Consider the following 21,756-nt stretch of genomic DNA (forward strand, 5'->3'; position numbering starts at 1 on the left):
GAATTTTACAAGTTTTATTATACAAAAAATGACCCAAACCCATAAGAACTCTTCTACAGTTCTAGAAGTTTTGTTCTGCAACTTATACTTCCATATGCTTTTCCAAACAGCCAAGGTAAAAAGCCTCATTAGTCCCACTTTCTTCTTAGCAAGAGTTTTGAAAAAAACAACCATAGCTGCATCACAATTTATTCTTTGTAGTCCAGGAATTGCTGAAGTCTTTTCTTATGTTCTGTAGACACTTGTACAGCACTAGAAACAAAGGCAGAACATTTTACATTAGAAGTAATACAGCACAAAAATAAAGTCTCATGCAAAAATTGAGTGTACATTGAAATAAATTACACTGAAGCTAAATTTTATGGAAAAACCATCTATGTTCCAAGATAAAGAAGCATATTAATCCTTGAAACTGTCAATTCTGATTCTCAACAGCTTCTAAAAAATATCTATACCAAGTAACTTTGCCCATTTCCTTACCTCTAAACAGCAACTGATTAACTTGCAAGGATGATTTAGGTAAGAAAGAATCTCCTAAAATGATCCCTCCTGTATACTGAGCACTTCTAGTCTAAGGGACATTTCATCCCCAGAGGGAGAGATGGGCAGATACTACAGGAAGTTTCAATCCCATATATTCTAAGGCCAAGTATAGAAGTTTGCCTGCTGAGAGAGTGGCTGAGGAAGAGCTGTTGGACAACCAGGCAGCAATGGAATTTCATTATTTGGACCCTTCATAGGATTTTCTCCCTGCAGAACAATTGTCTCTAGTTGATTTATTTTCTTTTCAGCAGCTCAGATTTATTAAACAAGTGGTATTCATGAACTGCTTCTAAAGAGTTCATGAAAAGTCACTAAGAAAAATTACCCAGAAATCTATGAATAATAAATTTTGAAGGGGGACCATATATCTACACAGGAACTTTTTAAGGTTCCACAAATAAAAAAAAACCTAAAATACCACATTATAATAATGACCAGAAGGGATTTTCCCCCTAAATTTTGATTTTCACAGATCCTACAATAACGTTAATTAAACTAAATTTAACAAGCAAGCAATCATGAGGAAGTTCTTACTTCAAGTGTTCTCCAAAGACTGTAGTTATCCTGTACAGGGCTGTTTTCAGAGATGCTCTAAGTGCAAATCGTAGTGTTTTGTAGGATGTGTCCACCAGGCTCCCTGAAATCCGGGGAGGTTTGCTAGAAACATGTGGCAGTTTGAAATGTCTGTCTACGACCTGATTGAGAAAAACAGATTCCTGTCACCTGATCAATTACTTCATAATGTAACTAGCAACATGTTTGTGTCAAATAAAGCAAAAACGAAGTGCAGGTTCAGAAATTCCACCAAGATACACAAACATGTTTTGGAGACTGAGCATTTCCCAGCCATCAACAGGAACACAGAACCAAGTTCGGTGAAATAAGATTCTCTGTTACTGAGTCTTAAACTAAGAACATCACATGCTGCAGGAGAAACACAATTCTGTCCTGTATTATGACTTGTTTCTTTCACAAACAAGGGCATTGGCTTTTTTTCCCCCTGGTGCATGTTCCTGGAATAGATGACTTACACTGAAGAACTTTAATAACCTCTAAATTCTTTCCAAGAACCTCCATTAGGGCAGTGTAAAATGGTTATGTTAATAGGACATGGATAGCCTTGGAAATAAATCTGATTTTTTTTAAAACACACATTACACAAACATCAGTAATTTGAGAGTAGTGTCTTACTATTAGCAGAGACACAGATTTTATCTCTTGAGATTTGCAATGTTTCCAAGTGCTCCATGTTGCACCAGGAACTGTGTGCAACCAAATAAAGATTAAGTTCTAACTCTGCAAAAGATATTGCATTAGAATTGCTGCATCCCTGAAATAAACTCTTCAACTGAGCACACAGTAGCATTTCTATAAAATTAAACATTGCATATTTTCTCCTTCCACATTTTAAAAAACCAACAGGGTTTTTTTAATCAGCTGTTTCATAGTGTACATAGTGGCAACCAGTTGTTTTGGTGAGATTAACTGCAGAAGAGCTGTTTTAGTGGCAGCAACTTCCATGTTATGACTAGTCAGCAAGGTTATAATGTAAAATCAACAATAATCCTTCTCCTCTCTTAAAAGTTGCCTTGCAGCAAGGAAAAGTTAATAGTTTTACCTCCTGAAGAGTCAGTAGCGTGTTCAGGATAGCTGGCAGTGTAGTTTGGACAACTCCAAACTGATCTTCAGTGAAGGAGGCTGCTACCAAGTGAGACAGACCTTTAAAAAAAAATTATTGTAATTAATGTTTCAAAAGGTGAGAATTCAGTATCAAAGATCATGGTGTTGCTTGAAGATTCCACTAGTGTGCTGGACTTGCTGCTGCCAGCTGAAAGTCACCTCAGCTCTGGCTCAAGGACCAAACCACCCATGGTTTGACAGTTGCGTAATAGCTCAAGGTTGGTAAAGCAAGAGAGATTATATAAAAATTATGAGTGATTCCCATCTCCAGACTCTATACATCCCAAGCCATCACCTTCAATCTGACACAGCATGGCACATCTGCCCATAAAACACATCACCAAGGAAACTGATCAACTTTGCACAGTCAAATGCAATAGAAGAGTCTATCAAAATAAGTATTTACTCACAACTTCGAAAGAAACAAAAACCCAAAATGTAATTTCATGCTGTCATTGTTCTTCTAATTCTCTGCAAACCATCTTTTTGTTTATTTGCTAAGTTATTATCTGAGTGCCTCCCTCAGCTCTCTGATAAACAAAGAACCAGAGCCTTTAGTCAGAAAAGCTGTTGCAAAAAGGCATCATAAATCTGTCACTAGAAAAAATGTAAAAGTGATACATGGGTTCACATGAGAGAGAAGCACCAGAAATGAAGTTTAGGAATCTGTACAGAACATAAAGTAAGAGATCTCACATGGGATCTCAAAACTAACAAGTGAATTACACTTTAGCCATGTTGGTGTCAGAAATGCAATTGTGTTTTTGTCAAAAGCATTTCAAAGATTTTTATTGTTACATTTATAAAGCACAGAGCCCAAAGAGTTTACCATGAACCAAGAGAGTGGATCACCTGGAAACCACTTACCTTCCAAAGCCCAGATGTGCATTTGGGCATCACAGAAGACAGCCTGGATGGAGGCTTCTGGGTGCTGAGAAAGAAACCAAAGTGTTGTGATGAGTGCACTTTATAAATAATATTGTCAAACTTGCAGCTTTCAGAACAGACCTGTAAGGCCAACAGATCTTGGGAAATAGCCAGAAAATTCTTTTTGGACAGGGACTGCCCATAATGCTACAGCTGTAATTGAGAAGAGAAAAAAAAAAGGGGAAAAAAGGATATACACTAGCTAGTTTTCAGGGATAAGAATGCTTTAAGTAAAATGCAGTTTCTAATCAGATGAGTTTAAAAAAGCATTGTTATTCTTATTTTCTGCAGGTATGAAACAATCCTGCTGTGAAACCCACAGCAAGCAAGAAGCTGTACTTGTGGAAAGCTTTAGATGAAACTACAGGTTTTAAAGCCATTACCTGTGTTTCAAACACATGACCACCCTTACCTTGCTGAAGAAATACATTATCAACGCCCGTTTGGACAAGAAGTTTTTTATCTGAAAAGAAACAAAAGATTAAACACGTCATCTGCATTTATTTAAGGCATGCACCGTTGGCCCTTCTCAACCTTTCCACCTTCACACAGCATAAAGGCATTGGGAGTGGAGGGAAGGATTTGTGGTATATAAGCTAAGTAGATAAGGAAGTATTCATTCCATAAAGGGGAAAATTCTTCCAGAGAAGTATCACCTAAGCTGCACCCCCTATGCACTGCAATTTTACTCCACCTGTTCTTGCTTGTTCTGAAGCCATGTGTAAATAAATCTTGGCTGCACTGCCTCGCTGCCAGTTCTTGGAGCAGAGAGCACAGGGGAGGATTCATGGTGGGAACCATTCATTTGCTGATCTGCAAGAAAAAAAATACAGAATCTCCAGAAAAACTATTGCTGTCACTTTCATCCTCACAATGCAGCTCTCCATTGACAAGGCTACTACACTCATGGCTGTGAGGCTCAAGTGCTGTGGAAGAATCTCTACCTGAAACCGATGTCCACAGCTTTGGTCCCCTTCTCATGACATGGGGACTTTGGACTGTTCCATGCCAAGGAGACTTCACATCCACAACTCCCATCTTGTAACTTAAAGCAGGAGAGCTGAAAGGTGAACCAACATCAGAGCCAGGAGACGTCTTCACAGGCATCAGGGATGGCTTAACCAGGGGAGACATGGAGGCTCTGAGAACAATGCTGGACCTCTGTGACTGGAATGACATGTCTTCTATCCCAACAGCTCCTAGTGACAAAGAACACACTGCATGAAGACAGCAGGCTGGCACAATGACACAGGAGATGGATTTGTTATTTGACTGCTATTTCAACAACTTCTGTATCAGAGCTATTATGAAAGGACATGGTTAGCACTCTGGTCTTGCAAAGAAGTACACATCAACATAAGCGTTGAGCGTTTTCAAAGTTCATCAGCTTAAAACCAGCAAGTGATGAGGAGAAAAAAAACCCAAAACTTTAAATAAATCTTGTGGATTTGTTTATTTTACTCCTGCTAGCCAACATTACAACACCCTGATATTAAAGTACATAAAGTGGGCTCTTAGCATTAAGTACTAGAAAAAAGGCTGTCCTTTCACAGAAGAATGAAAAGTCATTCTGATTGGCATGTAAGAAAAGGCACGTTTGTCTCCAAATCCAAGGATTAGCAGCAAAAGAAGAAATTCACCTGTGACACGCCAACAGTGCCTGCTGTTGCCAGGGCACTGCCTGCTAAGGGATTCCATTACCTGGCAGCCTCGTGCTAACACAGCTGTGCTGCCAGGAATGATGCCAGTCTAGCGTGTAAAACATTCAAAATGCCAGGAGGCTGCTCACAACTCAGGAGTCAGACTGGGCTTTCCTTACTCTATAGTGATATTAGTGAATCACACAAACATAAACAGAACCTAATTTTACCATCTTAAACTAATCATAAGAGCAGTTATGCAAATTACAGAGCATCTCTTGGCAAGACTTAAATTCTCCCTGGGCTGTGTTGAACCACTTACTGAAACTGTGACAATCACTTTTTTATTCATGCAAGTATGGAAAAAAAACTGTATTGAACATAATATCATGCAAGTAAACAAAATGAGTAGACATGATAATTGCAAGTTTTCTAGCTATTTTGGGATTACTTCAACACAAATACCTAAAATTAATTGGGGGAGGATCTTTTTTTGTCTGTATTTATTTGCAGAAGTCCCCCATTTTCCTCAAAAAATTTAACTGAGACTAAGGTATCTATTGCTGCCTTCATGCTTTACAAACCTTTATGAGCATACCTGGAGTCTGTGGAGGTACTTTCAGCTCTCCCACTGGAGGCTTTGCTCTCCCATTTGCTGCTGCTGCTTCCTGCTGTGCAATCAGCCTCTGAGTCAGGTCACTGAGGAGACTCAAACACTCCCGGGATATTGCAGTCCAGTTGTGTGGGTGCCCACCTGGCAGTGCACACAAAGAGCAGGCTTTAACCCAGCTGCTCCTCCCTGGATCTCTCTGACAGTGCCCATGTGCTCTCAGCAGGAGCTGCACTGTCACAGTGCCACTCAGCTTCTAAAACGCCACAGGGCATTTCCACTGTGACAGCTTGTTTGTACTGAGAGAAGATGAAAACATGGACAGATTCAATGGATAACTCTAAAAAGACTTCAGTGAAACCTGCTAAGCAAGCAGGCAACACAGGCAGTTCAGCCCATCAGATCTGCAATCACTGAACAGCTAAAATGAACAAATACCAGTGGCGATGTCAACACAGTTTTGAAGCAGTACAAACACTAGAATTCCTGATAAGGTGCTACAAAAAGTTCCTGAGGGCTTCTGAGCAGTTTTAATGGACCCCCTCTGCCATATCTGAGTACAGCAACAGGACTGTGCACTAACTGAAGTTACAGCCAGTGTTTGCTCTCACAGCTGCAGTGGTGACTCAGTATTTGTACCTGATTTCCCCTCACTCACACCTCAAATTCAGCTTCCATACACATCTGTTAGGTTATCCATTCTGGAGTGTCTGACTGGTTGTGTGAAGTGGGCCCTGCTTTCAAAATCCTAAACCTGTGTTTCCTCCTGGCTGTCATTTAAATCCAACAGACACCACAACTTTGAGTTGAGTTTAGCAGGTGAAACAATATGAATACAGATAATTAAGCAGCCTTTTGGAAAAGGCACCTGGCTTATGCAGCATACCTTACAACATTACATCATTTCTAAGAGCGTTTTACTAATGATTTAAATAAAATTAATCAACACAAAGTAATTTTTATAATTACCTGGCTGACTAAGGCTAAAGACTTCCTGTCGTCGAACAGGAGAATACTGGGAAAGTAACATCAAGTCTTGTAAGGCTAAAAACTACAAAGAAAGGAAGATATTTTAGTGCATGCAAAATCCACTGTATTTGCTTAAAAAAATGTAGTTTCCCATACAAAATCAATCCCTACCAAAGAATGAGTTCACACTGGCTAAAACCAGTCACGTAACACAAAGAGAATGGAGGCAAATCCCCAAACCCACCCTGGATGGGGCTGCAGAGCTATTAAGAGCTTTAGTGACATGTCAATTCTCAGGAGTTCAAGATGATCTAACACTTGTTTGATTCTAATAGCTCAGGCAGAAAGACATTAAGACACTAAAAAGTCTAAGAAAAGAACTGTTTTTGCAAACCAGAGCTCAACTACAGTTTGAGGGTCAGTGCCTTATGGGACCAAGCTACCACTGCTTTTTCTTGTGATTATGCAATTAATGTGCCAAACCAAAAACAACCAGATTTCTCACAATATTCAAAACCCTATTATAAACTGGACATTTTAATGACATCTGAGATCATATATTAGATTTCCTGCTTCTTTAATTGTTTGTGCTCAACTCTTCCCCACCTATCCTCAGATAATGCAGCAAAGCTTAAAAAAGTATTGCAGCCTATTATATCTCCAGCCTTATCAGAAATCTGTAAAATCAGTAAAGGCAGAATTTGCATGTGCAAGAGAATATTCTTATCTTTATTTACATAACACCACTTAAATGAGGTCTCCAATCTTCAAGTGTTATAATCAGTAAGTCCTATTTATGTTTACCATAGACCAAAATTCCTCTTCTTTACTAACAGGTTTTAAGTAGCTTTTTACTATTGCCTTTTATAAAAAAAAAAACCAAAAAAACAAAAAAACCAACCCAACTTCCAACCTAAATATGGATATATTTTTAATTTCAAGAGAGAACACATATGTTAAGAGCTCAAATATATGTTACAGGGACAGGATGTTGACAGTACAAAGGTTTGAGCAAACACCTGCTTATATTACAAGACTCAAAGTTGAGTTACAAAAACGTGAATGCCACTAAGCTCTGTTTTTACATCAGTACACATCATCACTTCTGTTTCACACAGATCTTACCTCTAACAAAATGAATGTTCAGCTAACAGTAACAGCGTGGTGAGCACCAGCAGATGTCACTACTAAACAAATTTTCATCATTAAATGCAACAGCCTGTGAGTGCTCTGAGGCAGCTTTTCAAGGAACTAACACCTCAGTGAGCAGAACTGGTACCTGGAAGATGTGACTGGATGCTCTGAAAAACACCTTTTCAGCACACACCTGTCAGGGAAGAGGCAGGAGTTCAATTACCTTTATAAGGAGGGGAGGATTGCTGTTTAAGATTTTAGGCAGGCACTGGTCTGTCTCCTGAGCAAATGTTGGTTGAATGGGAAAATGATGACTCTAAATACAAATACCAAAATTTATGTTACACAGAGGAAAGCACAAGAAAATCTTATGAAAAAACAGTAAACTGGCCTGGAATTTCTAACACAGAAACAAAAAGAGATTACTCCTTTAATTTAAAATTGAAAAGTCATAAAAAATCCAGATATCTTTATCCTCAAATAAATGTGCTCATGTGGGCTAATCTCACAATTTCTTTCCTGACTTTTCAGTTAACACTATGCAAATATTTAAAAGCAAGTTTGGAAGTTTTTTAGCTCATTAAGACAAACAAAACTGTATGGATAAACAAATTTTTTTTCATCAGCCAAAAGGGCAAAGTCCATTTTATACTTTCACAGATGGATGATTTCTTTTGTCTTCCACAGTTTTATAAGCAATACAATAATTAGAGATGTTGACAAGGTGTTCCTGATGCTTGTTATTATCCTTTGAGACAGGCTGCTCACACCTCAGAGCTGCTGTCATGCTTGACTCATTGTTGATCTTTTCTCAATGTAGTCACAACGACACCTTTCTAATTAAAGCTAATTAAACACTGTATTTGCCATTTCATTCCATGAGTACTTTGCACCAATACATTGACCCAGATTTAAACCTCACTTTTTTTCTCTTTTATCAAGAGTGTCACAGTGTTTTAATTTTAAAAAATAAAAATCAAGTTAGATGACCAATTTTTTTCCTCTCTAAGGAAATATCTGGAAACAGAAGCAAGAGTAAGAGGAGGAGGTGGCAGGAACAAAACATGAATTTTCTAAGGAGCACAGGTCTTTATATGAGAAGAAAGGGAAAGTCAATTAATGGCAGGCCTCTCTTGACTATTCAGTTATCAGATCTGTAGTGCATGCTGTGAAAATTCAAGAACTCACAATGACTTATTTCCTACTAGAACTGCTTTTGAAATGAAAGAATTATCTGTGCCACACTGATGATGTAACTGGAGCACTGTCACAAGTACTGACCTCTGTGGCATAGATTTTGAAGAGCAGCCAAGCAGTGTACCAGGTCATCAGAAGGAACACACCACTCAGCCAGGTATGGTAAAACAAGGAGAGGTCCAATAAGCCACTCAGAGTGTCAAGAGGATGTAATTTACTGCAGATAAAATAACCAAGAGGGTATAAGTATTTTAGTATTCTTACTAAGAAAACTTAATGAAATTCAGGAAAATAAATATGAATTAATAATGACTACAGTTTTAGCCAATTAACACATTAAGACTCCAGCCTTCCTATTTTAAAACAAACAACAGTCATAAAAAAATAAGGATGTTCCCCCCCCCCCCCCCCCCCCAAAAAAAAAAAAAAACTACAGAAAATAAGATAAAACTCATAGATGCAATCTGGAGTGTTTACCTCTAATACTTTAGAGTCTTACAGAAAAAAAAAAAAAAGGTGATTTCCTAATTACTATCCTAATGACAAGATGGTTCCTACAAGGGGATGCTGGTTCCTTTAGGACTCAGTTCAGAAAAGGCCAGAGCTCCCCACATTTGTTGTGGGGAGGCAAAGAACTGAGTCCTGCTGCCAAGCTGCACTTCCTCAGCAAAGGAACCTCTCTACAATATTCCAAGTTTCCAGCACAATGTCCTACCTACCTGTCTGTGTGAAGACCCATCGTGGTACATATCCATACCTTTGGGATATAACCTAGGGTTCAAAGAGAAACTCTGAAACAAATACAACTACAAACCACACACACAGTAGGCCAAAAAAAAGAAGACAAAACCAGAATTTATGCAGAGAAAAGAGACTGGTCTTCTAACTCACATGGACAAGGAAACCATCTGCCTTTGTTGTTGCTTTGTTTCAAGAAACACAAAAAAAGAGAATGAAAAAAGGCTTCAGGCTAACAGCTATACACTGAGAGATGTAGACCTCCTCTTTTATTGCTGCTTCTCAGCAGTGAGTTAATTGTGTTTCCTCACTAACAAAAGAGGGTTAATAGTAATTTAATATTAATTTTCACTACAGCCCAGGCAGCAGCAAAGTGCTTTTAAAGGCTTAATGGAATCTGATACAGAACCACCTACTTCTAATTTATCCCCTGATGTAAATAAAGGGATAATAGTTCTTGCATATTTTGACATCATTTAGGAGGATAATTACAACCCTAACAAAGAATTCCTGACTCTTACAAAGTCCAGTGCAATCATTTTCATCAGCACAGATTTTTTTTTTACCACAGCTCAAACTCCATTTTCACATGGGAGGGAGCCATCCTGCCTCCATCCAAATAATATACAGGGCACTTGAGAGCAAAGCCAAAGTGCTGATCTTTGCCCAAAAAATGGGATGGTACAGCAACATTACACACAGTGAAGTCCTGCCCACTGCTGGAGTGCCAGGCTCAGCTCTGGGACACCACATCTCCACTACCAGGAGCAGTCCAAAGCCTGATGGATCAAAGTTTTCAAACACAGGAATTACAAATTAAAAACTAAGAGAATTTCAGGAACCCTTACCAAAAAAGTAATACGTGACACAGAAGTTTCTAACAAAATATAGTGATTCCACACAACTGTGTTTTATCAGGAGAGGCAGAGATCTTCTGAAACGTAAATACTTGTATTGCTAAAAGCAAACAAAATAAATAGTTTAGTATTTCACATTCAGAACTAATCAATGAAACAGTTAATAAAAATAATACAACCAAAAAGGACAAGGTACTTGAAAGCCTGAAGTCTAGATCAATTAAAAACTTAATTTAAGATAATTCCAGGTGTTACATTTATTAATTATGCTCACAGTCTTCCCTGACATTTCATAATCATTTCTATTTCTTATCCTGTATCCTGCTTGTAGCAGTGAAAATGAAGAATGGGGCAGACTGACTCAATACACAAAGGAACAAACCAAAATAAGCCTGTTTAATGCAAAATAAAGGGGAAAAAAAGGGCATATTTAATCTACTAGATTTCATTTACATTCTAAATGTTCAATCAAGATATAGAGAAAATTTAGACAAGCCTGAGTTCCAGAATCAGTAATCCTCCACACAGCAAAACCAACATAACACTGATGCTTTCCTCCAAATAAATAAACTATATGTTTCCAAATAATTGATGCAACCCAGCTGACAAATGAAACCATGAAAATGAAATTTATGGAAATGCAACCAAAGTGATTTATTTTACTAGCTTGCATTAGGAAAAAAAAAATTAAAAAGGAAAAAAACCAAAACCAAAAACAAACAGAAAACCCAAAGAAACAACAACAAAAAAAGGAGAATTAACAATATTTAAATAGATTTTTTAAAAAATATTCTAACTACAGCATTGCCAAATGCTGCTTGGTTTGCTGATGAACTAATGGTCAGCATAATGCAGCACACATGTTTTCCACTATAATACAACCAACCTTGGTTAAAGACATCTCTTGCCAAATTGGTTGGACTGTGTCAGTCTGGGAATCAGGAAAAGTTAATGGCTGCTGTGAGGCTGCAGCAACGCAAGTATTTTTAAGGTGATGTTTCACACTGCTACAGATCTCTGCAGGACTCCTCCAGAGGAATTAATGGAATTTCAGTTTCCATAGTGCTACACACAGAAAAAGGCTTTGGATGTTGAGCTCTAAGCCAGATTTAATATGCTATTTAGACTTGAACTGAAGGGGTTTTTTTTAACTGCCAAGATTTTCAGCTTTTAGGTGACCCTTGTTGTCAGTTCCTGAATTTGATACACAGTTTGTGCACGTTGTCTTTTTCCTGTAGTTCACTTGCCACCTCAGCCAGCTTTTAACAGGCACCAGAGAGCTGTAGGCTAAATGTTAAAGAGTCACAACATCCCAATTTCTGTGTTCATTTAAAAGGAGCTGAGCAGGAAGGAGTAGGATCAACACTGCTGGCATTTAAAGCTGGGTGTACACTTCATTTGTCAGCGACAGCAGCTGCACACAGGCAGCTCCTGCTGCCACACTCATAAATTATCCAGGCTCTTCTGAGCACTGTTTCACTTATACATGTCTTTCTACAAGGATGCTTAAACCTCTTACCTGTATGATTGGAAATGGCAAATAATTCATGTTGTTAATAAGAAAGAAAAGGCTGTAGCTGTATCCCAAGAAAGCTCCAGAAAGTAGAAAGAAGAGGTGATACTCATTTAGGCACATCTGAGGAACAGCATCTTCTAGGCTAAAACAGGAAACTTAGAATCAATTCTGAGTTCAAAACAAAAAGCTCTTCAAGCCTTAGGAAACTCAAATGAGAAGTTTGATTTTACTTTCCTGATCAGTACATCTGATGGTAGCTCAGCAAGCTTTTTGCTAAAGAAGGAATCCCACCACCTGTTTTTGTAATTTATGCATGAAACATATGCCATTAACCACAAAACCAGGACTTAGTTCAAGTGACAACCAACTTGTTATCAAGAATGAAGAATCCTGGAAATGTAGTTTTTCTGGTCCAGTTCTCTGTGCATTGTAACATTTACAAAGGAGGGGTATTTTTGTCCTTTAATAAAGAAAATCAACATATAATTGCTGGGTTTTGAGAATACCCAAATTCTTGGGATTTTTTTGAAAGCAACTATCAGTAAATGCATTTTACAATAAAAGTTCTTTGTTTATCTTTGACACACACACAGTTACCTTTCTGAGGGCGTGCAGGACACAGCAAGAAACTGGAACCTCCCTTTTGTCATGACTGTAGCACACCAAGCAACCAGCATTCCCATGATAGCATGAACAAAGGAGTGGAGCACTTGCTGAGGGTGAACAATTTTTCCTATCAGTGCTAATCGAGAGCATGGTATCGATGGCACAACTGTAAATAAAAGCAGAAAAGTCATTTTCACTTCTAACTAATAACATCTTTCATTAAATAAAAAAGATAAAAAAAAACCCCACCATTGTCACTAAAGAACTTTTCACAGTCAGGATCAGTCACTAAATTATAAATTATCATCCCATTTAATTTAGGTATCAAAGACAGTTCAACAATTTACACAACCCACCTGCATAAAATTCAACGTTGAAGATGCTTATTACTATTATCACCACAGACATCAGGAAGATACAAAAGATGACATAAGAAGTATACAAATCATTGAAAGAATCTAAAAAAAATAAAAACATTATTGTTCAGAAAATTGCAATAACACAGCAGCAATACAGAAAGTAACAGAAAAGAGCACTTAAGCAATGGAAAATAATCCACTGAATGCTTAAAGGGGAGTAATAGTCAATGGACTTTCTAATCCCACATGAGGTCTGCCCAGATAAACAACATTTCTGCACAAAAGCAAATTTAAATTTCATAGAAACTATTTGACACCCTTATAACTGGTTTTCTTATAAGTCAACACTCAGAAGTTTGTTTAAAAAAAAAAAAACAAACAACAAAATATTAAACTGTGGCTCAAATATCACATGTCCATTCATTTAAGAAAAGCTGCAGCCATCCAGCCACGCCAAAAAGGGAAGAAATTTCTTACAGAGTGGTTCTTTTGAGCTTTTCTATTTTCAAGGGAGGATGCAAGTCAATTCTCTGCCTGGAGCAGCTCAATAATCACAGGCATTGAGCTTCCAGCTAAACATCTCTCAATTTTCATTGCAGGCACTCAGGGGAAGTTATTCTCACACCATGCACAGTGGCTTCTTCAGGAATTTCTCTTAGGATTCAGTGCACTACAGAGAAAACTGAAGCTGTTTATGGAAACAGCAGCTGCACAGGGTGGAAAGGGAAGTGTGTCCAAGGACTCAGAACAGACAACTAAAGCATTTAACCTGTTTTTGTTAATTCTCTGAGGAATAGACTCACATGAACTTGCAACACTTATTCCTAAGCTGGGGTGGACTGTGGCTGCTGTGGTTGTAACAGAAACATTTCAAAGGCCAAAGTCTATTCAAATACAAGTGTAACACAGTGCCACCGTCAGTTCCCGTTATCTGGGGCTGAACCCAAAACAATAGAATGCAGGAAAAAGAAAAACAACAACCAAAAAAACCCCAGAAACACAAACACGTGAGAGCAAAATCAGGAGAAGGCTGCCGGGCACCTACTCGAGATCCAGCGCACGGGGTGGAACGGGTCGAGGCCGCTGAGGACGATGAAGGCCGCAGTGCAGAAGGGCAGCAGCAGCACGGACCAGGTCACGGCGGCGGCCACTCGCCAGCCCAGCACCTGCGGGGACACAGCGTGAGGGCCCGGGACCCGCCGGCCCAGTCCTGCACGGTGACAGCGGGAGGGGAGCGGGAGCCGGGACCCGCCAGCCCCGCGCCTGAGGGCTGCGCAGGGTGAGGGGAGCGGGGCTCAGCGCCCCGAACCTGAGGGGAGACACAGTGAGGAGGCGGGATGCGCCGCCACCCGCCAGCCCAGCGCCCGAGGGGAGCGCAGCCTGAGGGGAGCCCAGCGGGAGCAGCACCCGCTGCCCGCCCGCTGCCGCCGCCTCCATGGCCGCGGCCCGGCCGCCCGTTCAAAGCCGCCGCCCAACGGCCCCACGTGCGGGCCCCGCGCCACTTCCGCCGCGCGCCCAGGAGGCAGCCAATGGGAGGGCGCGCACGCCCGCTCTCCCCCCGCTCCCCGGGAGTGCGCGAGTGACGTCACTTGCCGTGGAAACTACAAGTCCCGGCGTTCCCCGCGCGGCTATGGCGGCCTGAGGGGGCCTGGGGCTTTTTCCGTGTCTAAGGGGACAGAATGCAGCCCGGGGCGGCGAGAAAAGAAATTGTCACATTCGTCCACGTTACGTCCGTTTATTTACACTTTGAAAGCCTCGCTGGCGGCACGGGCCCACCTCAAGGGGGTCCAGTCCTGTCACAACACCATGCCTTGGACCAAACCCCCCTCACAGCTCCAGAGTGCTGAGACGCTTTGTGCACAAAAAATACACCTCACATCGCCTTCAGATGGCTTTATTCAGAGGCAAAACAGCGTGGCGAGTACAGAATTAAAGAAAAACAAAACAAATCCCCCCCAAAAAGCGAAAACAAAACATAAAATAATCCCAACCAAACAAAAACAACCCCTTTCTGTTCTAGACTGGGATCAATGGTTCACTCTCCTCCTGGAACATGGAGATGTCCATATGTCCATGGGACACTGCTGTCCATCCTGCTGCAAAACACATCCCTTGTCCTTGACGTTTCCAAGGTCTTCAGTGAAAAAATAATCTAAAGTAGAACTACTGTATAGATGGAGAAACTGGTGCTGTCATCTGAAAGAAAGAAGTAACTCCAGTGAATATTTCAGCTCCTCACCAGAGGACACAAAGGGCACTTAAATAGACATATTTAAGTCTCAATACTGTCAGTTCTCAATTACTGTCATGTTGATTCTTATTAGGAGGCATCTGGAATTAAAAAACTGATTTTGCAGGAGGAAAAGCCACTAAAATTGACTTGCATGATTGGATTGTGCAATTTTTATGTGCCTTTCGCCAGACACATTTGGCTATTTTTTATATTATTTATTTTAAATCTAGTACACTTTCTATTCAGTAAACACCCTGATTTTCACAAACACACTTGTGGCTGGTGTACTTGGGAGTGGCCTGGCCTTTACATGTCTATTAGCCTGTTCCTGGACCTCCTCCACAGAATTATCCAACAGAATTCAAATGTCATCTGCTGCTGGCAGCAGTCCTGGATGCCAGGAAGCAAATGCTGAAGCTGTCCCAGGGAAGGAATGCAGTCCAGAGGGATGGATGGCTCAGGCTCTGAGTCAGCCCTGCCAGGGCCTACACAGATGTCCCCACACAGGGCTGCTGCTCTGAAACACGTCTCAAACATCAAGGGGGAAAAACCCAATCTGCTTTTTATACTGAAAAGAAAGAAAAACTGGAGTGTAACAGTTTATTGCTTAAGTTTCACTTGTGAAGAATAAATTCAAATAAATTCTTCTGGGTTTTTGTAAGGGAATGGCCTCTGGGACTGAGTATATTATTTATTTAAATGTGAGTTTCTTTGCCAAGAGCAAACCTCAAAGCATATAACATATCTGTTCCTCAGAGTCTTTTCAGTTTTTACATTTGTGCTTAAAACTTACAGCTGAAACAAAGTTAATAAATGCTATTTTTATATAGACCCCATTTAGCAAAATTAGTCTGTTAAACCCCCTTCCATTCAACCATAGTGATGGGGAAAAGTTTCAGGATGTCTGTGATGACTGCAGAAAAAGGAAGTTTAATTTGGGTTCTCACCTTATTTAGTGACTCTTTGTTACTACTGTTGTTCCATTGTGAGCAGGGATAATAGGTGGAGGAAAATCCAGTTCAGGGGCATCAAAAAAGTATGCCTACATTATCAGAGAAAAAAAAATATTTAGAGAGAAACAAACAGTGCTGTCTCATCCCAGCTCTTTCTTTCCACACCCACCAAACACAGGTACAAACACAGCACCGAAATGGCAAATCTGAATATTTCTCTATTTTTATCAGATTAGAAATGGTCAGTTAAAATGGTGCTCTGAACTGTACTCTAAAATTTAACTGTTAGCAGCCAAGGCCTTTGGAAAAGACATGTACTGGAAAGGGCTGGAGTGCAGATCCAGGGAGAGCTGTGTTTTGCTGTCACCTCCCCGCACTCTGAGCTGTGGGGAATCAGATCCATCTACTCTGGAAGCTGTGGAAACTGAGGCCTGGCTGACCCTTCTACCCACTGCAATATGGAAAGAAATAATTGAAGTGCTCATTGTGTATTTCAGTGGCCTCAGGGTCTTCTGTTTTCTAACACTTATTGCGTATGAAAACACAAACCTGCTAAAACTCCTAGGCACACACTTTATATTGAACATTTTAAAGGACTAAGCACAGTACTCATTGGAATAAAGTGCAACTAGATACTATAAAGATTAAGGCTTTGCTGGTACTATGGTGAATTCCAGGTAAATTGGACTCGATGATGCTGATGGAGATATTCTGTGACCCCACAACTGATTATTGATTTTATTACCAGCACTGTCAGGGTCACACCGGCATCAATTTTTGCTACGTTTAAAATAACTGCGATTTTTACGTTGAAGGTTTTCCTCTGACCAGCCAATCCTTCCTTCCCTGTCCCATAACATCCCACCTATCCTAGGCAATAAGAGATGAGGGAAAAGGAATGGCAGTGTCCCACCAAACATCCAACAGCCAGCAGGGCGTGCAGCAGCAGGATGGTGGCCACGGTGGCCACCGCGATGCGGCGGCTGTCGTCACGGACCGCGGGCCAGAAGGTCATCACCAGCACGGAGCCCGAGAGGCACAGCGAGAACACCACCAGCACCCAGCGCACCACCTTCTGTGGGATGATCCACAAGATCTGGGAAAGGCAGGAAAAGGCTTGGCTTGCAAAAGGCTGCGTGTTCTGTGGCACGGCATCGCTTCCATTTGCGCGCAAATGAAGTCGCGCCTAAATCTGACGCGTCTCTTGTTGGGGGAAAGAGTAAGAGCGGTGATGAGCTTTACTCTCAGGCACAAGGGTGAATCCCAAGTTAGGCCACTCCCTCCAAGGCCTGTCCCCAGCCAAGGAAATTGTCCTTGGAGCCATCAACGCTGCAGTCCTGCACAGCTATCTGTTCCCTGAGGCAGCCTTGGGCTGCCTGCCAGGCTCACCAGCAGCACCTTGCTTGGTTTTGCTGCCTCTGGGGAAATGATGCGTCCTGGGCTTTTCCAGCACCCAAAAGACACCTTTATACTAGACAAGCCTCAAGAAAAAGAGCAAAAGATTCTCCCAGTCTCCAAAATTTCAACAAATATCAACAATATTATAAGAAACAGCAAATCTTCTCAGGCACGACATGTGAGAGGGGCACTCTTTAGCCATACGTACCGCTGTGGGAATGTAGATGAAGAGGGAGTAGCCATACACACACACTATCTCCAGGAATGAGTAGGACACTATGTTCATGACTTTACTATTCCTCCACATCAGGAATCCCCAGAGAGCAAGGGGAACAAGCCAAGCGTATGCATAAATCGTTGTAGCTGCTATGGACACTGGAAACACAACAAAGGGTTTCATGTTCTACTTTGAATCCTGCCAGAATCAAAGGTGTAGAAGCATTCAGCATGAAAATTAGAAAGCTACCTGTGAAGATACTTCCAAAAGATGAAGGTTGAATTATTAATAAACTGAGAACTTTGCATTTATATCTAGTTTACACCCAGTACTCTGCCAGCACTTCAAGAAGGTGGTGTCAGTGATAATCCGATCTGGTAATTTTCTGCCTGAGGCCTGCAGGTTCCTGGGAGGCCACAGATCCAGGAAGGCCCCCACCAAAGCACCACAGAGGCCAGTGCTGGGCTTTCACTCTCTGCACAAGGAGATATCCACTAAGACTAGAAAATAACTAATTACTCCTGCTTGCTCTTCTAAAACCCTGAAATTAGTTTATGCTTTGAAGAAACAGGGTTCTGCCAGTCACAGCCCATTTTAAGGGCTTATTTCACATGTCTAAAAATTTAAAAACAGCAATCAATCAAAAGACTTGTGCTAAATCAAAGCCATGACCTGGTTTTATATTACTTCATTTGCACATTAAAAAAAAAAAGACCAAAAAAACCAACCAAAAAACTCCCACAAATGACTACTTACAAACCTTTTCTAAACTCAGGCACATAGTGGTACGTTGGTTTGCCCAGATGGATGAAGAAATTTGAGAGATTGCCACTAACAGCAATGGTGAACACGAGTGTAGCACATATCCAAAATGGACCTTAAAAGGAAACAAAATCAATAGCATCTCCTCTGCTGTCTTGCTTCCTAGGCCAGCAAGTCAAATGTAATACAGACTCAAAATATTTAGCACAGCATGTAACTCCTCCCACCTCACACCTACCATAAAGGTCGGGATTGCTGCGGATGTACAGCCTTACAAAGTTCTTCCCAGGCACTGGGAACACTGACCCTTTGATTCTGTCCAGGACCTGTGAAACATGAGGATCTGTCTGACTGGCAGTGCAAGAAGGAAAAAAACCTCAGTGGATAAGGCATAATTCAGACAACAGCTCTCCTCTGGAGCAGAGTATTAACCTGGTATGTATCCACATCGAAGAAGGTCTGGTAGTAGTCAAAAGTCCAGAAAGGGGCACTTTTCTTCTGTCCTGCAAGCAGCTGGATAGTGGGAAAGGCGACATGGAAAGTGTTACAAGCACACAATTTATGCATTACTAGCTCATTTACACAGTAGTCACATGATTTTGGTACCCAAACTGAAAACAACCGTAACAGGTAGGATTATGTAATGGTTTCCCTCCTCCCCTCCAACAGCTGTTGACAGCCAGTCTCTTATCTCCCTGCAGGCAGCACCACGGCCTGAGGCTGTAAAGAGCAGCCTGCTACTACCTGCTGCCACATCATCTGGAACACACACCCTCACCACCATGACAAGTTTCTTCTGCTGTCAGAACCACAGAATGGCCTGTGATTGAAGGGACCTTAAAGATCATCTCACTCCACCCCCCTGCCATAGGCAGGAACACTTTCCACTATCCCATGTGCTCCAAGCCTGGCCTTGAACACTTCCAGGCGCAGCCACAGCTTCTCTGGACACCCTGTGCCAGCACCTCACCACCCTCACAAGAGAGAATTTCTTTCTATAACCAATCTAAACCTCTTCTCTTTTAGTCTGGATCCATTCCCCCTTGTTCTGTTCTCTACATGCTCTTGTAAGATGTCCTTCTCCCTCTTTCTCACATGCCTCCACCATAAGAGTGAGAGCATTACCTCTGTTTTATCAGAGTCATCAGTGCCCAGTAACTCATCATCTTCTTCCCTCCCTGGCTCCGGCAGGTGGCTGTGCTGATTCTTGGGGATTTCGACTGGCTCATCGATGCTTATGGTGGTGGCATCAGGATTTGCTGCAAGCAAATTAGCTGCATCATCAAATTCTGCAAATAAGTACATTAAAAGTCAGGCAATGATCAAGACACTAAAATTTTTGTTCTCGTGGCTCAAATAAACACATAAAAACCCTGAGACAGAATAACCACTAGCTTAGGCATGTTGGGTGTGATCTGTTTCCTAAAGTCCAAACTGACACGGATCAAGCTGAACACTCAGTCAGCCGATAAAGTGTGAGTCTGCTTTTCCTGCCGATCAGCCTGCAGGATGTGACACTGGCACCGCTGGAGCCTGCCTTCCTGCCCTGCCAACAGCCCCGACCCCAGGGCCGGCAGGTCCCTGCCAGGAGAAATGGGTACTTTTAATGTTCTTTAAAAAATTGACATAAACTTTTTAATGAAGAACCAAGGAAGTCTGAAACCGGGGCCTGTTGCAACTTACACAGCGCTCTGCCCCTTTCCAGCTGTCACTTGCTACCGCAAATGATTTCTGTCCACGATTTCCGTCAACACCGGTTACATTTTTTTATCTCGCCAGCAGCACAATTCCATCTCAGAAAATTCAGGATACCTGACCCCAGAAACAAAACTCCCAGGACGTTTTTACTCCGCGAACGCTCAGAAACGCTCCCAGAGCCTGAGCGCCTGACGGCTCCCGCAGCCGGGGCCCGGCCCCGCGCCCGCACCTCCGGCACCGCCTTTACCCTGGAATTTGAGGTCGTCCGCCGTCGCCATTCATCCGCCTGGACGAGGATCAGCTCCCCGGGGCTCGACCCTCCTGCAAGAGGACAGGGGCAGCGCTGGGGCGGGTGCGGTGCCCGCCGTGTGCCAGCGCTGCTGTGCCCCGCGGCCGCGCCCCCCGAGCCCCCGCGGCCCGCCCGGGCCCCGGGCCGGGCACCCCGCACCTCGGCACCGCCACGGGCCCGCAGCCGCCGCTCCGCTCCCTTAAAGGCGCCGCCACCGCCGCGCGGCTGCAGCCAATCAGCGGCGCCGCCGGACCCCTCTGCCCCCTCCCCTCGGAGAGCAACAGCCCCGTCTGTGACGCGCCTGGCACCGACCAATCAGAGCCCGCGCGGCGCTTCCGCGTGCGCGTCCGCCCGCCCCCTTAAAGGGCCGGCGGCAGCCCAGGCGTGGCGGTCGCTGCCGTCTGTGAGGGGCTGTGGGTGATCATGCGCTTGTACATCTGCTATGGACGTACAGTGCCTGTTTTGGTAACTGAAAGTTTTACCAGAGAAACACAGAGGGTTGGGCGCTGGAAGGACATTAAAGCTCATCTCATTTCAGCTCCTTGCCGTGGCAGGGACACCTCCCACAGAACGGGTTGGTCCCAGCCCCGTCCAGCCTGGCCTTGGACACTTCCAGGGATCCGGGGGCAGCCGCAGCTTCTCTGAACACCCTGTGCCAGGGCCTCACCTCCCTCACAGGAGAGAATTTCTTCTTCATACCTACTCTAAACCTGCCCTCTGTTGGTTTGCAGCTGTTCCCCCTTGTCCCGTCACTGCCGGCCCTTGTCCACAGCCTCTCTCCATCTGTCCTGTCTCCCTTCAGGTGCTGGAAGGCCACAGCTAGGTCACCACAAAGCCTTCTCCAGGCTGAACAATCCCAGCTCTCCCAGCCCGTTCTCACAGCATCCCTCTGATCTCTGTCACTCCAGCAGATCCATGTCCTTCCTATGCTGGGGACCAGCTGGGTATTACATATACTGGAGTATATATATAGATTTATTTTTTTTTTTATTTTAATCCTTCAGCCCCAAAATGCCAAACCCTGGAGTGCACGAGAGCCCCAGTGCAGAAAGAACAGGGCACTGTTTGCACAGCATCTGCATCACCCCAAGGCCTCAAGCATCAGCACCTTAGTTGTTACTCTGGGGTTCAGGGAGAACACCCTGATGCAGCTGCCCTCATTTCTAAAGCACAGACCACATCTGTGGATAAAGCCCACAGCTCTGCAGTGAGCACCACACCCCCACCCTGGCTGCCCTTGGTGCAGCTGGGGGAGCGCTGCTGACAGGACCCTTGCTCACCCAGGGGCTGAAGTGCAGGGACAGGACAGCGTGCAAGGCAAGGCAGAAACTCAATTAAACACGTGAATGTTTTCCCTCCCCTTCACCCTCTACCTTTGCCCCTGCCTCGCATTGTGCTCCCATCGCGAGCGGCCAGACCTCTCCACCACC

At 42.8% G+C, this 21,756-nt stretch overlaps 2 protein-coding genes across 5 annotated transcripts; both read right to left on the reverse strand.

Moving 5' to 3' along the window:
* On the reverse strand, positions 1-14,220 carry NDC1 (NDC1 transmembrane nucleoporin). Its single transcript, XM_041483160.1, has 18 exons — positions 14,176-14,220; positions 13,822-13,949; positions 12,774-12,875; positions 12,409-12,583; positions 11,815-11,953; positions 10,287-10,395; positions 9,420-9,471; positions 8,785-8,917; positions 7,727-7,819; positions 6,370-6,451; positions 5,389-5,544; positions 4,095-4,349; positions 3,845-3,963; positions 3,563-3,613; positions 3,091-3,154; positions 2,162-2,262; positions 1,078-1,238; positions 1-252 (listed from the first exon to the last, which is right to left on the reverse strand). The coding sequence occupies exons 1-18, from the start codon at positions 14,211-14,213 to the stop codon at positions 189-191; spliced, it is 2,022 nt and encodes a 673-aa protein (XP_041339094.1). The 5' UTR covers positions 14,214-14,220; the 3' UTR covers positions 1-188.
* Positions 14,221-14,654: 434 nt separating this feature from the next.
* YIPF1 (Yip1 domain family member 1) lies at positions 14,655-20,606 on the reverse strand. Of its 4 annotated transcripts, none has more exons than XM_041483408.1 (10): positions 20,486-20,606; positions 20,285-20,358; positions 19,465-19,628; positions 18,772-18,852; positions 18,578-18,665; positions 18,338-18,454; positions 17,569-17,735; positions 16,876-17,058; positions 15,957-16,051; positions 14,655-14,972 (listed from the first exon to the last, which is right to left on the reverse strand). In XM_041483408.1, the coding sequence occupies exons 2-9, from the start codon at positions 20,313-20,315 to the stop codon at positions 15,962-15,964; spliced, it is 921 nt and encodes a 306-aa protein (XP_041339342.1). In that variant the 5' UTR covers positions 20,316-20,358; positions 20,486-20,606; the 3' UTR covers positions 14,655-14,972; positions 15,957-15,961. The 4 variants fall into 4 exon arrangements, with proteins under 4 accessions (XP_041339342.1, XP_041339344.1, XP_041339343.1 ...); XM_041483410.1 differs by having other exon boundaries at positions 19,465-19,598; positions 20,486-20,547; XM_041483409.1 differs by lacking the exon at positions 20,486-20,606 and having other exon boundaries at positions 19,465-19,598; positions 20,285-20,479.
* Positions 20,607-21,756: the final 1,150 nt, after the last annotated feature.

The sequence above is a fragment of the Pyrgilauda ruficollis genome, unplaced genomic scaffold (assembly GCF_017590135.1).
Source record: "Pyrgilauda ruficollis isolate IOZ18807 unplaced genomic scaffold, ASM1759013v1 scaffold6, whole genome shotgun sequence".
NCBI classification, from domain to species: Eukaryota; Metazoa; Chordata; class Aves; order Passeriformes; family Passeridae; genus Pyrgilauda; species Pyrgilauda ruficollis.

Coding starts and splice junctions, on each gene's coding strand:
- YIPF1 (XM_041483408.1), bottom strand. CDS start 20,315: ATGGCGACGGCGGACGACCTCAAATTCCAGG. Junction 19,629..20,284: donor GGACGACCTCAAATTCCAGG/GTAAAGGCGGTG, acceptor ACTTATTTGCAG/AATTTGATGATGCAGCTAAT. Junction 17,736..18,337: donor TGTGCCTGAGTTTAGAAAAG/GTTTGTAAGTAG, acceptor TTGTGTTTCCAG/TGTCCATAGCAGCTACAACG.
- NDC1 (XM_041483160.1), bottom strand. CDS start 14,213: ATGGAGGCGGCGGCAGCGGGCGGGCAGCGGGTGCTGCT. Junction 3,614..3,844: donor TTCAGAACAAGCAAGAACAG/GTGGAGTAAAAT, acceptor GTTTCTTTTCAG/ATAAAAAACTTCTTGTCCAA. Junction 3,155..3,562: donor TAATGTATTTCTTCAGCAAG/GTAAGGGTGGTC, acceptor TTTCTTTCTCAG/CACCCAGAAGCCTCCATCCA.